At 45.1% G+C, this 14,743-nt stretch overlaps 1 protein-coding gene across 16 annotated transcripts in view; it reads left to right on the top strand.

Moving 5' to 3' along the window:
• Positions 1–14,743, top strand: part of LOC147706588 (cell adhesion molecule CEACAM5-like) — a 274,782-nt gene that overhangs the window by 171,744 nt on the left and 88,295 nt on the right. For all 16 annotated transcript variants that reach the window (XR_015297670.1, XR_015297672.1, XR_015297673.1 and 13 more), the window contains exon 6: positions 12,862–13,107. Coding sequence is in view for 7 of the 16 variants with exons in the window: in XM_086933068.1 (XP_086789194.1) it covers positions 12,862–13,107 (246 nt within the window). In the remaining 9 variants the exon portion in view is untranslated. The remainder of the gene's footprint in view (positions 1–12,861; positions 13,108–14,743) is intronic.

Raw genomic sequence — 14,743 nt, 5'->3', positions numbered from 1 at the left:
TCAGAAATTATTCTGCTTTACCAGGAAGGTATAATGAGTGTGCGCTGTTGATCACATGTCAGTTTTGCTACATCACTTCAACGTTCCACTGCTTGCATAGCCTTTTATATACATTTTCCGTTATATATTGCTGTTCCAATGTCTATAAATGACTAAGTTTAGGCGGGGGGTTACTGCGGTTTTCCTCACGTCGCCATGCTTCTGTATCACAATTGGGGTGGGTGGGGTGGGGGGTTGCGTGGGGTTGGGAGGGATGGGTGCTGTGTTCTATGTTTTGTATTATTTTTCCTTCTTTCTCCTTCATTCTCCTTCTTTCTTTTTCCTCTCCTTTCCGTACCACCTCTTTCTTTTCTGATCTGTCTCTTTGCTCTTGACTGGACAAGTTGTATCATGCATATGATGTGTTTGTATATCTATACTCAGACTAAGCGTGCTATATCATTGGGTATCCAGGTATCTGGTGGTGGTTTTCGACTGTATTTCATCTTAAGTGGCAGAACAATATGTCCTTTACATGATGCGCCGAGTACTATGTTTTCCCTTGGGTCTCTTGGTACAACCATGACACATACACCATTGTAAATGTCACATAGAACGCTGTCCACTCCACTTGGTACAACCTCTCTTGATCGATTGAAAGTTTTATCCATGAATGTTAAGGGTCTGAATCAACCCGTTAAAAAACAAAAGATATTAGATTACTTGCGGAGACAAAAGGGGGACATTGTCCTGCTACAAGAAACCAAATTGGATGCTAAACAATTCTTTACTCTGCGCAACAAGTTTTATACAGAGGTTGTAGGATCAAGTGCACTCGGTAAAAAGAATGGGGTTCTGGTATTATTGTCAAAGAAGTCCAAGGTAGAGCTACTGTCATCCTCGTCAGATGAAAAAGGTCGCTGGGTTACGGTGAAACTCACTAAGGATAACACGGAATTCTTTGTCACTAATGTTTACGCACCTAACACTAATGATTTAGAATTCTGGCAGGATTTAGTCAAGCAGATTGCAACGGTACCTGATACAGCGATACACATAATTGGGGGGGACTTTAATCTTCCGTTTGACCCGGCCTTAGATAGGGACTCTAAGTGTACATTCAAACCAAACAAATCACATAATGCCTTCATCAAACTATGCCAACAATTCCACTTAATTGATGCGTGGAGGATACAAAACCCTACTGATAGAGACTACACATTCTACTCTCCCCCTCACGACTCGTTCTCCCGCATTGACTACATTTTCATTACACAAAATGGCATAGCAAGGATAGAGGATACTTCAATTGAGCCAAGGGTACTGTCGGACCACTCATGTATATCTCTATCCATCAGTAACATTAAACCATCCCCTAAACAAACGTCCTGGAGACTCAATGAAGAAATCCTGCACAAAGAACAGAATAGGACTAAAATCTTGGAGGCTATTAGATCTTATTTGGAGACTAATGTGAGGGGGGACACTTCAGAACTAGTGCGATGGGAGGCCTTAAAAAGCACAATAAGGGGGGTGTGCATCAAAATCCGTTCAGCAATGAATAGGGATTGTAATGCGAAGTTAGAAGGGTTGGAAGCTGAGATAGCTACTTTAGAGAACAAACACCAAATGACAAGGGACCAGGAAACGTTCAATATCATGACCCATAGAAAATACGAATATAACAAGCTAGTGAGCGAAAGGGCGGGAGTGTGGCTAGATAGGAAGCGAAGGTTTAAGCTATGTGAATCTAATAAAGCCGGTAAGAGCTTGGCAGCATACTTAAAATTTAAAGTACAAAAGAATGCTATTAATGTTATCAGGGACTCGGCGGGAGTCGCTCATTCGGACCCCCAAAAGATAACCGAGGTCTTTAAAGACTTTTATGAGGACCTATACGCTAAAAACGAGTTGGTGGTGGAGGACAAAATTCAGGAATATTTACAAGAATGTGTACTGCCAAAGTTAAAGCCTGAGGAGCAACTCAGTCTGAATGGGCCGATCTTGGCTAATGAGGTGGAAAAAGCGATCAGGGGGTTAAAATGTGGGAAAGCACCAGGTCCGGACGGCTTCACGGCCAAATTTTATAAAAGTTTTGCTACGGACTTGGTTGATCCTCTTCTAAACCTCTTTCACGAATTTACGGAGTCAGGAGAAGTCAAAGGCACGTTGGCAGAGGCGACTATTGCAGTCCTGCCTAAGGACGGCAAAGACCCGTCACTTCCAAAGAACTACAGGCCGATTTCCCTGATTAACCTTGATTGTAAATTACTAGCCATGATCTTGTCAGCCCGTCTGCAAAAAGTCCTCCCCACCCTAGTACATCCGTCTCAAGCGGGTTTCTTAAAACATAGACTATCTAGTGATAACACCAGAGTACTGGCCCACGCTCTAGAAAAAGCGAAGCTTTTGACAACCCCCACGGTGGCAGTCACACTAGATGCGGAAAAAGCCTTCGACAAGGTAGATTGGTCCTACCTTGAGGCAGTTTTACGCAACTTCAACCTTGGAGAGACGTTTACTAAACTCGTAATGGCTTTGTATGCCGGCCCTACTGCTAAGGTCAGAGCGGGCGGCTCCTTCTCTTCCTCTTTCTGCCTAAAACAAGGGACGAGACAAGGTTGCCCACTATCGCCCTCTCTGTTCTTATTGGCAATAGAACCCTTTTTGTGGCATATCAGACACAATGAAGCCATTGCGGGGGTTCCATTTGGTGATTGCACTGTAAAACTGACTGCATACGCCGACGATGTCCTGATCTTGACGGAAAAAGCTGACGAGGCTATCCCGGCCTTGATGGACACAATTGAGGGGTTCTCTAGAGTCTCAGGATATAAATTAAACAAGGATAAAACAGAGGTTAAGTTGCTAAACAACATCGGGGATAAAGGAATTCTGGGAGCATCTGGCCTTACCTGGCAACCGAAAGCTTTTAAATATTTGGGCCTAGACTTTGAGAAGGACTTGATTACGACTCTGAAGTTAAATGAAGACTCAACATTAAAAAAGATATCCACTTTGTTAGACAGCTGGTCACCAAAATTTTTGTCCTGGTGGGGTAGGGTTGAGACTCTAAAAATGATGTGCACGCCTCTAGTTAACTACCTGGCTAGCATGCTCCCCATGACTTTCTCAGACGAATTTATTAAGAAGGTAGACAAGCTGTTCGGAGAGTTCCTATGGCGAGGGAAAAAAGCCAGGATATCACTTAAAAAGCTGCAGCTAGCAAAAGATAAGGGCGGCCTGGGCCTGCCCTCGTTTAGGAACTACCAAACGGCCTTCCTCTGTAAGCAAGGGGCCCTTTGGCTGGTTGAGGATACGTCCTACACTCCAGTATGGCTAACTATTGAACGGTCGTTATTGGCAGATGCACCCCTCTCGTCTCTCCTCACCATGGATCTGGCCCATTTACCTCACTCTAAATACATCCTTCTAAACACCAGAAGAGCACTTCTCCGACTTGACCAGTACCATAAGACTGCTCGGGTGATTAAGAGATCCACCCTACTCTCACTATGGCATAACCCTAAGATCCGGATAGAAGGGAAAACCCTTTACTGGGAAGGGTGGGCTGGGAAAGGTATACACATAGTGAATGACCTATATGATAATGGCAGACCCCTGCCCTTTTCGACATTGCAAGAAAAGTTTAGCTTACCACCCATAGAATTTTACCAGTTCCTAAAACTGAAGGCCGCTATCTCCAAATGCCCCCTCAACACAGACTTACCCTGGCTTGTGACCCGGTTACGAATACTATACCATGCTGACCACTTTGTATCGAGAATATATAAATTGCTCCTTCCCCTACCCAAGAAACCACATAGGCTGACCGAAATTAAGTGGGAATCGGAACCTAATTCCACAGGCATTGCATTAGACTGGGAGGTGATACACAACACCGCACTGACAAACAAGATATCCCCGATCCTATGTCAAACGAAATATATGCTGTTAAATAGAGTGTTCTGGACCCCCCAGAGATTGTTTCAATGTAAACTGAGGGATACGCCTACCTGTTGGAACTGCCATGAAGCTCCTGGTGACTTGGCACACATGTTTTTTCATTGTTCCCTATTGCGATCATTTTGGAGTAAAATATTTACATACATTCAACAAGTACTTGGAATCACGCCTGTCCAAGAATTTATATATGTCATTTTAGGTCCTCTGGAAACACAATTGCCGGACATTCATGACAGACAATTGCTTGATATTATGCTGACATTGGCGTGCAAAGTCATTCTTTACAAATGGAAAAATTTTGACGAAGTCAACTTCAAAATGTGGCTGGAATGGCTTTCATTTTTAAGAGGGGCAGATAACCCTGCACTACAGTCAGCCACTTGGAAGCCCTCAAACAAAAAACTCTGGGCATCCCTGGATGCGTCATCCTCCCACTTTGAGCCACCATGATGTGCATCTCAACACTCGGCTTTCCTAGACAGAATCTAGGTGGAACTTGTGGTGTCTACTTTTGTTTTTGTATACTTACTGTATATTCTCTGCTGCACACACAGTGTGCCACGTCTGGGTAAACCAACTACTATTGCCCTATGGATACACCTGTCCTCTCTCTTCTCACCTCTTCCTTCTCTTCTCCTCTATCTTTTCCCTTCTCTACCTCTCTTTCTCTTTCTCTCTCTTCCCTTTCTTATCTTCTTCCCTTGATTTGCTTTTTGATTATTGTAAGTGTCATGATACCAAGAATTTGTTCATTTACACCTTTAAAGATTTATTGTATTGTCTTTATTTTTATCTTTATTCTTCAATAAAAAAGATTTGAAATAAAAAAAAAAAAAAAGAATTCTGGGCATGTCTGATCTTTAGACCTGCAACTTTCTTCTTTTTGAACTGTGGCTTTGGCTTTTTTGGAAGTGTAATCTTGAGCGTGATGCTTCTCTCTGGACCTCTTCTGTTCTTTCTGACCATCCTTCCCGCTTGGAATTTTTCGGTGAACCCTGAAAGGAAAGAGAGGAACATGTATCAGTATCCTGATACCTGTCAGGTTTCCTAATATTATACCTATTCCTGAGGTTATACCTCTCTTTGGAGGGTTCCAGTGAAGGAGATTTACCTCAGGATTGAGATCTGTTCTCTTTAAAGTTTTAGTGTTTTTTATTATCCCTCTTCTTCTTTTTGGAAGCAGGTGTCTGCTTGGTAGTGTCCTTTTCATAACTGACCATTAGTTGTGGTTTTAACATTTTCCCACCCAAACTGTCTCTGCCTAATTCTGCATACGCAGTTTCAATTATTTTTGGTAGTTCATGCTCCTGTTCTAAAGGGCTGAACTTCCTTAGGCGTTGGCGAAGCTGCTTCCCCTTTAATATTAGCTAAAATGATGGCTGATACCTGGGCATAGTTACCTAGTAACGTCATCCCTCGTTCTGTATTTGTCTCAATATATTTGGTATCACTGCTAATGAAGGAATACCATGAGTCCTGATATAAATGGCAGCAAAGACTGTACCCCAAGTGGTACAATCCTCTACTTGTGGTGTTATCCCCATGGGAAAGCAGATTGTTAGCATTCTGTGTTTTTCATACGGGGTAGTATTCAGGAATACTGCCTCTAGCTGTGTTATTTTCTGAGCTACCCAGAATGGCATTTGTTCATGTTTTGTGGGCATCTTGCCCATCACTGCATGTAATATTTGTGGTGTGATTTTAGTCACCCCCCGGGGCCTCAAATGTGTGGAGGGGGCTCCTGCCCCCCAGGCTACCCCGGGGACCACCACCTTTCCAGGGGCACTAATATTTAAATATGCGGTCCGTTGAAGACCCCTGGGCCCCAGGGACCACCACCTCCCCGGGGCTTGCTGGGATGGGGGTTGAGCTGCCCCCCTCCTGAAGACCTCTATGGCCCTGGGGACCGCCACCCCCCCAGGCCGGCTCCTGCAATGCCCAGGGGTGTCCACCCCTGGACATTGCTGTTTGCTATGGAAGCAAGGATTCCGTCCTGTCATAGCAAACTCCTGCTTTGCTTTGTTGAAGTGAGAGCAGGCAACCTTCTCTCGCTTCAACAAAGCAAAGCAGATTACTTTTGGGCACGGGAGCTGCATGTCAGCAGCTCCCCTTGCCCAAAAGCAATGCCGGCTCCCGCAGGAGTTTGGGATCCGGCAGGGACCATGGGGCCATTGGGGCTCCCACCTTGGTCTCCATCAAGGAGTCCAGGCCCCTTGATGGGGAATCTTTAAAAAAAAAATGTTTTAAAAGAGGCAATGCGCTGGGGGATGGGGTCCCCGGGGAAGATAAATGCCTCAGGAGGGGGGCCACGTGGCCCCCCTCCATAAACAAATAATAATATTTGTGGCCATGCACCGGGGGATGGGGTATCCGGGGCCGAAATTGGCCCCTTTTTCTTTATTTTTAAATGTGACAGACCCTGGCAGATGGGGTCCCCAGGGCCCCAAAATGAATGAAAGAAGGGAGGCCACACAGCCCCCTTCTGAAAAGATATAAAAATAAAAAGCTGGCATCTCGCCGGAGGCCCCTCCCCCTCCCTGCACCACTCTGCAAACGCAACCCCTGTCATGTTCTAAGTTGGGGAATTAAGTCCCTTTGAATACTGAGGGTCTCTGGGGCTCAACTAGCCCACCAGATACTCCAGTAAGCACCACACAGCTAGATTGCAGAGAGGTGGTCTGAGGCCACGTCCCTTTTTACAGCACTCTGCAAACATGCCTCTTGGCACACTGCTGGTGGGGCAATGAGGTCCTCCTGTGTCCTGAAGACCTCAGGGCACAAGTGGACTTCATCCCCCGAGCAGCAGTGCAGCAGGAGCCGCATTTGCAGAGTGGTGTGAAAAGGGATTGTGACCTCAGACCACTCTCAGAAATCCAGCTGTGTGGGGCTTATTGGAGGTACCTGGTGGGCTAGTTGGCCCCCAGGGGCCCTCAGGAATAAAGGGGGCATATTACCCCAAGTTAGAATGCGCCAGGAGGCGCGTTTGCAGAGTGGTGGAGAAAGGGGTTGTGGCCTGTGTCCACCTCTCAGCAATCCCACTGTGTGGGGCTTACTGGAGGTAAAAGGTAGGCTAGTTGGCCCCCAAGAACCCCCAGCAGCGAAGGGGACTTCAATTCCCTTCCAAGAGCATGCCAGGGAGAGCGTTTGCAGAGTGGTGGGCAAAGGGGGTGTGGCCTGCATTGAGAATTTAGCAATTTTGTTGTGTGGGACTTACTGGAGGTAATAGGAGGGGTAATTTATCTCCAGTAAGTCCCACACAGTTGGATTGCTAAGACGTCTTTGGAGGCCATGACCCCCTTTCTCCACCACTCTGCAAATGCTTCTCCTAGCAGACTACAGGATGGGGGATGAAGTCTACTTTGCTCCCGAGGGACTTTGGGGGCCAAGAAACCCTCATAGTGCCTCCTGTAAGTCCTACGCAGCGGAATTTCTGAGCGCTAGTCTGAGGCCCAGCACCCTTTCTCCACCACTCTGCAAACTTGTCTACTAGTTAAAGAAGGGTTTGCATTGCAATAGGTTTCACATTTGCGAGACTTGGAGCTATTGGTGTTGTAAATGTAAAAGTTTTTTACTAATATTTTTTGGAGTGGATGTACGTTGTGTGTAGTGGAATTATATGGTAAATTGTGCACTGAAATTATGTGGATAGAAAGTATGCACCATTTAGTGTGTAGGAATTATGTAGAGTGGGATTATGTGTTATGAAGAGTAATTATGTGGTATGGTAGACTTTGCTGTGGAGTGGTAACCTCAGGTTTAGTCTTCCTCATTTCCATAGAAGCTCAACTATGAACTCAGTGAGACAAAAAAAGAAGGAATCACTGAGGAGCACTTGTGGCCCTAGTCAGAGGTTTGAGCAGGGCCACTGGAATTATGTGACTGTTTGGCTGCACCGACTTTTGCACAATTATACATTTTCCACATTAGCCACATAAGCAATCATCTGCACCTAATCTGCAGATTTGAACAATAAAGGCTTTGTTTCTAGCTTAAACGTTACCAAAAATGAAGTGACAAGTGTAACAGGGTGGTGAAAGTCCATTTGCCAACCTAGAATTTATTGCTAAATGTGGGTGTTAAATTTGTACTAATGCTGTGCAAGCCACTCTTGCTTCCTTCTGCGCCTCTCTTGCCTCTTTCTGCATTTCTGTTGCTTCTTTCTGCACATTTCTTTCTTTTTCTGCACTTCTCTTGCCTCTTGCTGCAAATCTCTTCTACTCTCTGCTCCTCTCTTGACTCTTTCTGCACCTCTGTTGCCTCTTTCTGCACCTCGCTTGCCTCATTCTTCCCTCTTTCTGTACCCTTCTTGTCTCTTTCAGCACCTCTGTTGCTTCTTTCTGTAGTTTTCTTCCTTCTTTCTGTGCCCCTCTTGCCTCTTTCTGTACCCCTCTTGCCTCTTTGTGTACCTCTCCTACCTCTTTGTGCACCCCTCTTAACTCTTTTTGCACCTCTGACGGTTCTTTCTGCATTGCTCTTGCTTCTGTCTGCACCTCTTTTGCAAATTTCTGTGTCCCTCTTACCTCTTACTGCACCCTAGTTCCCTCTTTATGCACCTTTCCTGCCTGTTTCTTCACCTCTCTCGCCTCTTTCTGCACCTCTCTTGCTTCTTTCTGCACTTCGATTGCCTCTTTTTGCACCTCTCTTGCTTCTTTCTGCACCCCTGTTGTCTCTTTCTGCACTCGTCTTTCCTCTTACTGCACCTCTCTTGCTGCTTTCCACACATACCTTTTTCTGCACCTGTCTTGCCTCTTTTTGTACCTCTGTTGGTTCTTTATTCACTGCTATTGCTTCTTTCTGCTCCTCACCTGCCTCTTTCTTGCTTCTCTTGCATCTTTCTACACCTCTGTTGCTTGTTCCAGCAATTCTCTTGCCTCTTTCTGCACTTCCTTTCCTTCTTTCTGCACCCTTCCCACCCCTTCCTGTACTTCTCTTGCCTCTTTGTGCTCCTCTCCTACCTCTTTCTGCACCCCACTTGCCTCTTTTTGCACCTCTGTTGGTTCTTTCTGTACTGCTCTTGCTTCTTTCTACACCTCTGATGCTTCTTTCAGCAATTCTCTTGCCTCTTTCCACACTTCTCTACCTTCTTGCTGCACCCCTCCTGACTCTTTCTGTATTCTCTTGCCTCTTTGTGCCACCACACCTACCCCTTTCTGTACCCCTCTTGCCTCTTTCGGCACCTCTGTTGCTTTTTTCTGTACTTTTCTTGCCTCTTTTTGCACCTCTGACTTAGAGATAGTTCCCCCCTGCCCTATTATGTATTAGGGCCTTACAGGGGAGGTCATGCCAATCACAGGGGTACCCCAAACCATAGTGTACCCTAGTGTATGTAGGTGTTTTCACTGTATTCTATGTGTCTTTCAGAATAGCAGTGGCTCCGGGCCTGGTTAGTCAGAGTCAGTTACCACCAGTACCAGTCAGCAAAAAGTTGGGTGCACAGGATGACTTTGCAACAAAGCCTCTTTCTGCACCTCTGTTGGTTCTTTCTGTATATCTCTTGCTTCTTTTTGCACCTTTCTTTGTCTTTCTCGACTTCTGTTGCCTCTTTCTGCATTTCTCTTGCTTTTTTCTGCACCTATCTTCCTCTTTGTGCACATGTCCTACCTATGTAGGCTTAGTTAGCAATAAGCATTTAAAAAACCTCTGAAATTCATTGAAAAAAACTATAGGTTGCAGGAACATTATAGTTAGAAACTAGCATTTAAAAAACCTTTGAAATTCACTGTAAAAACCATAGGTTTCAGGGACGTTATAGTTAGTAATTAGCATTTAAAAAACCTTTGAAATTCACTGAAAAAAACATAGGTTTCAGCAACGTTATAGTTAGAATTTAGCGTTTAAAAAACCTTAGAAATTCACTGAAAAAAACACAGGTTTCAGGGACGTTATAGTTAGTTGGACATTTCACTCGTACCAAACCAGCTACATTCAGCCGTTATGGTTAGTTGAGCTAACTATAACTCGCACCCCCACAATGCACTGCTGATGACATCACATATTACATCATTAATGACATGGTCAGTGACATCACTGATGAAATCACTGATGACATCTCAAATTATATCAGTGATGACATCACGTGTGACTTCATCCACGTGATAATCTGATGCACTTCCTTGCACGCTAATATTACCTTTGATACACCCTCTCTAAAATATAGACTACCATTTTCGAAACCATAGACACACCAATACTAGTTACTACATACCCACTCACTGACTCCTAGGTCTACACACACATCTACTCATTCACCCTTACAGTCACTCATACATGCAGTCACTCATCAATACAGCACTATCATATGTACTTATACACCTATACAGACACTCACACACCGCCAGTCATCTATAGTTACTAACACACCTAGTCAGTCATGCAAAGAATCAATCACACCCCCATTTACTCACCTATATAGTTAAACACACACCACCTCACTTATTCCTAACACATACTTACTCTCTTATACAATCACTGATACAAGCACACACTCATCCATACAGCCACTCTCACACTCACTCACTCTCACATATAGTGATTTATATACTCCAACACTCACATATACTGCCTTTCACATATGCAGTTTCTCACACTTGTACCACTGAGACATCCATTCACTCACCAACACACCCATACACACATTCACCCACCCATACAGCCCTACACAGATGCACTCTTGAACCCATACACCCAGTGAATTACCCACGCACACATCTATGCACAAAGTCACACATCCCCTACCCACACAGACACTCAGCCACCCATACAGATACTCAGACAACCAATCACTAACCCATATAGACACTCAAGTAGCTACTCACTAACCCATGCAGCCGTTTACACACCAACTGACAGACTGATACAGACATGTACACAGTTTACTTACTAACCCATGCATTCAGTAACACGTTTAATCACTCACTTGTACTGTCAGTCATGCACCTACTAAATCATCTATTCAGACACTCATACACCCACTCATTCTTCAATACACCTTGGCATTTATGTATATAAAACATATTTAAACTTTACAGAAACACAGTCACTGGATGATGTCATCAGTGATGTCATTTGAGATGTCATCAGTGATATCATCAGTGATGTCACTGACCATGTCATGAATGATGTAAAATGTGACGTCATCAGCAGTGCATTGCGGGGGAGTGAGTTACAGTTAGCTCAACTATCTATAACAGCCGAATTTCTCTGGTTTTGTATGAGTGAAATGTCCAACTAACTATAACGTCCCTGAAACCTGTGTTTTTTTCAGTGAATTTCTAAGGTTTTTTAAATGCTAATTGGTTAAATTTTACACACATAGTGCACTTCTTACCCCATGATAGACAGTCTCCTTAGTGGGGATATTGACCTCAACACCACCAGCTTCACCTTACAGACCTCATGCTGATGACGTTGACAAGCTCCTTCTTGATTGGTGACTGTAGAGCCATATATGTGTGCTGTCCTTGCCTTGGAAAGTTCATTGGGCCATCCTAGGGAAAGAATATCTCTCATCAACATGTTGGGCTCATGCTGGACGCATTCCTGGAGTTTCTCAGACATGCACCCCTGGATGATCTGTGCTCTCACCCAATCCTGCTGACAGGCAGAGGGCAGGTGCTTGCCAGATCTTTTAGGCTGCATTGTGTTAACTGACTTTCTGGTTTCTGCCAAGCTTGGTGGAGGAAGAAGTATTCATAGAGTTTGCAAAAGTTCAAAGTGGATAGGGATTGCATGTTTGAGCATTGTGTGGGTGTGCTGTGGTCCACTTGATGACAACCTCCAGTAAGTTGACACTTGGACGTGTGCTAAGCAGGCACAGGCATGATGGCTGTAGACACCTGATTATGACAGTGAGATCAAATACTCCCTGCATGCGTAGCGGGCAACCTCCAGTGAGGTGACCCTTAGACATACACTAAGCAAGGACAGGTAGCATGCCTGGAGACACCTGGCTAGGTCAGTGAGACCAAACACTTCCTGCATGGGAAGCTTGCAAACTCCAACGAGGTGACCCTTTGACGTATGCTAAGAAGGACTGGCAGCATACCTGGAGACAAGTGTAGCACATAGTACCCTAATGCATAACGTAGATTCCTTTACAATTGATGGGGCTGGTACAACAGCACTTCTAGCCAAGTCTCTGCAGAAGATGTATACTTTCATTAAGAGGGTTTGTAAAGTATTGTAGTCTCACTTAAAATCGGTTCTATCGTGAAAATGTAACTTATATTCTTAACATTTGGTATCAAGAAATCTATACTTTCTATTGGAAGGTGCTGCTTTCCTATTTTAGGTCTCGCAGGAAGTGGCGGCCTGGAAGACATAATTCTGTCATTGAGCCCCATTCTGGTGACTCAATCGATTCTGCCAAAAAGAAAGGGCAGATGTATCAAGGTTTTGCATTACTCTTGTGCCACGCAAGTTGGTGCAAGCGCGCCGGTAATATTGAAGTGAGATTTAACAAGTCACTGAAGGCCACCTTGCGTGACCCTGTATGGCTTGATACATCTAGAGTAATACAAGGCAGCGCAAATCGCTGCATGGCGGGACTGTGCTCAAGAGAGGCATTCCATAGGTGGAAGATGGGTGTTCCCATGCAACCACCCATAGATTTTGACACATTCCCAGACTCACCATTAGTGGTGGACCCGGGAATGTATCAAAATGATAAGCGAGGAGAAATATCTTTATTTTCTCCTTGTTCTTTCATTGTACTACATGTGTTGCATTCTGCATTTTTGAGCAGGGTTGGGGTCTATGTGGGATCTTGAGTTGGGAATGAGGTGTTCATGGAATCCTGAGCTCGCCGTCAGATCTACACAGGTGTCTGCTTGTTGTCCTTTGCAGGATGCTGTGAACACAAGGCCAGTGGTCAGGTTGGAGCCGCTCCTCACTCCGTCTCTCTTTCTTCCCTTTCAGTGAGACCCAGTGGAGGGATCCAGTGTGGAGCACAGAGTATCAGTGACAGTCACGTGGCGCTCTCGTGCTCCTGGCCAGGGGGGTCCCCACCAGCCCAGGTACGACTGCAGCTTCCCCCTAACGTTGATGACGGTGCAAACAACGAGGTAAAGCGTAACGTGCCCCGGAGCGATATCACTCCTAACATGACCTTGACATGCAGAGGGGCGCAGGAAGGCTACACCGACAACTGTTCTTTGGCACTGGGTAAGTTTCTAGTGGTTACCATAATTTGTATATTGTTTCGATGGGCCCGATTCACAGAATGAACTTAAGACTCAATCCTAAACTTACTACTATTTTGGTATTCACAGAATGCACTTACTCATTTCGGTATTCACAAAAGTTAGGACTCCTAAATGCCTTCTGTGAATACTCATTTCGGTATTCACAGAAGTTAGGACTCCTAACTTTAGGACTCCTAAATTCCTTCTGTGAATACCGAAAGTCCTAAAATTACGATTTCTCAGTTTAGTAGTAGTAAAGTTAGGAGTCCTAACTTTACTACTACTAAATTGAGAAAAATCGTAATTTTAGGACTTTCGGTATTCACAGAAGGCATTTAGGAGTCCTAAAGTTAGGAGTCCTAACTTCTGTGAATACCGAAATGAGTAAGTTCATTCTGTGAATACCAAAAGTAGTAAGTGCAATCTGTGAATACCAAAACAGTAGTAAGTTTAGGATTGAGTCTTAAGTTCATTCTGTGAATCGGGCCCTCAGTGCCTTGTGGTGCCTGACTCCCATTAAGTGCATTTGTTGTGAACTCTGGTTTTAACCCCCATTTTTCACTGCTCTGCCATAAAAGCAGCACATTTGTGGGAGAGGTGTGGCGCTGCGGCCAGGGCGACTGACCCTGGAATCTGGGGATCACGGTTCCATCCCCGGCGGCAGATTAGCTCAGCACCATGTGACTCTGGGCAATAGCTTACCTAATCTTCCCCACGGCCCCCAGCGCCTGGAGACCCTAACGGGTGATTGTTCGCGCTTTACAAAGGTTGATTTTTATTATTATTATTTATAGCTCTGAAGGCACTACTTTAGTGCATGGTCCTCTGAGACCTTCACCCAGGCCACCAGAAACCGAGGAAGGGGGCGGGATGAGCAAGGGCGTCACAAGTCATGGACTCACCTGCCACTGTCGCAGAGCCGCTGCCACTGAGCCACTATCAGCACAGCGCGGCTCTCCTTCTCACAGTGAAGCAGGTAGGAAGAGGGAGGAAGGCATAGAGGGTGGTGATGGAGAATGGTAGGTGTTTGTTTTTGTGAAGAGTGTGGAATCTAGACACTTTTGAGGCTGGTTTAGGGCGAGGAGAACATGTTCTGCATGGCTCCCTCATGTCCGCTGTAAGCATGTGCTGGCTGCTGACATGAACCATAGAACGTGTTTTAGGGCAGCCACTTAAAACAGAAAATTGTAGATGTGTATTTTTTAAACATTTTTGCTTTCCTCCTTTGGGCACTAGGGGAGCTCAGAGACAACCAGGGCTTTGCTCTCAATATCTAATTCACTTCAAGTGGAAAACAACCCTGTGATTTGCAGCTACCCATCTCCAGTTCTTCATCTTACAGGGACTGGCACCTTTGTCTTGACCATCTACACTCTGAGCACTATGAGACCTCACCTATAAGCACCACCCCTCTCGTTTAGTAGCCTGGACTTCGAAAGCCAGATATTCGTCCAAACCAACTGCAGACATATCCCACGTCTCATGCAGCAGTAGTACAAGGGCTCCGCGGACAGGGAAGAAGCTTGCCCTAAGCAACAGTGTGGAACAAGTCAAGTTACATTCATTGAGAGCAGAAAAGAGTGGCCATCGATGAGTCTCTTGTTGCAGGACCAGGG

Source organism: Lissotriton vulgaris, chromosome 7 (assembly GCF_964263255.1).
Source record: "Lissotriton vulgaris chromosome 7, aLisVul1.2, whole genome shotgun sequence".
Classification (NCBI taxonomy): domain Eukaryota; kingdom Metazoa; phylum Chordata; class Amphibia; order Caudata; family Salamandridae; genus Lissotriton; species Lissotriton vulgaris.
This window is presented reverse-complemented; position numbering and strand designations above follow the sequence as displayed.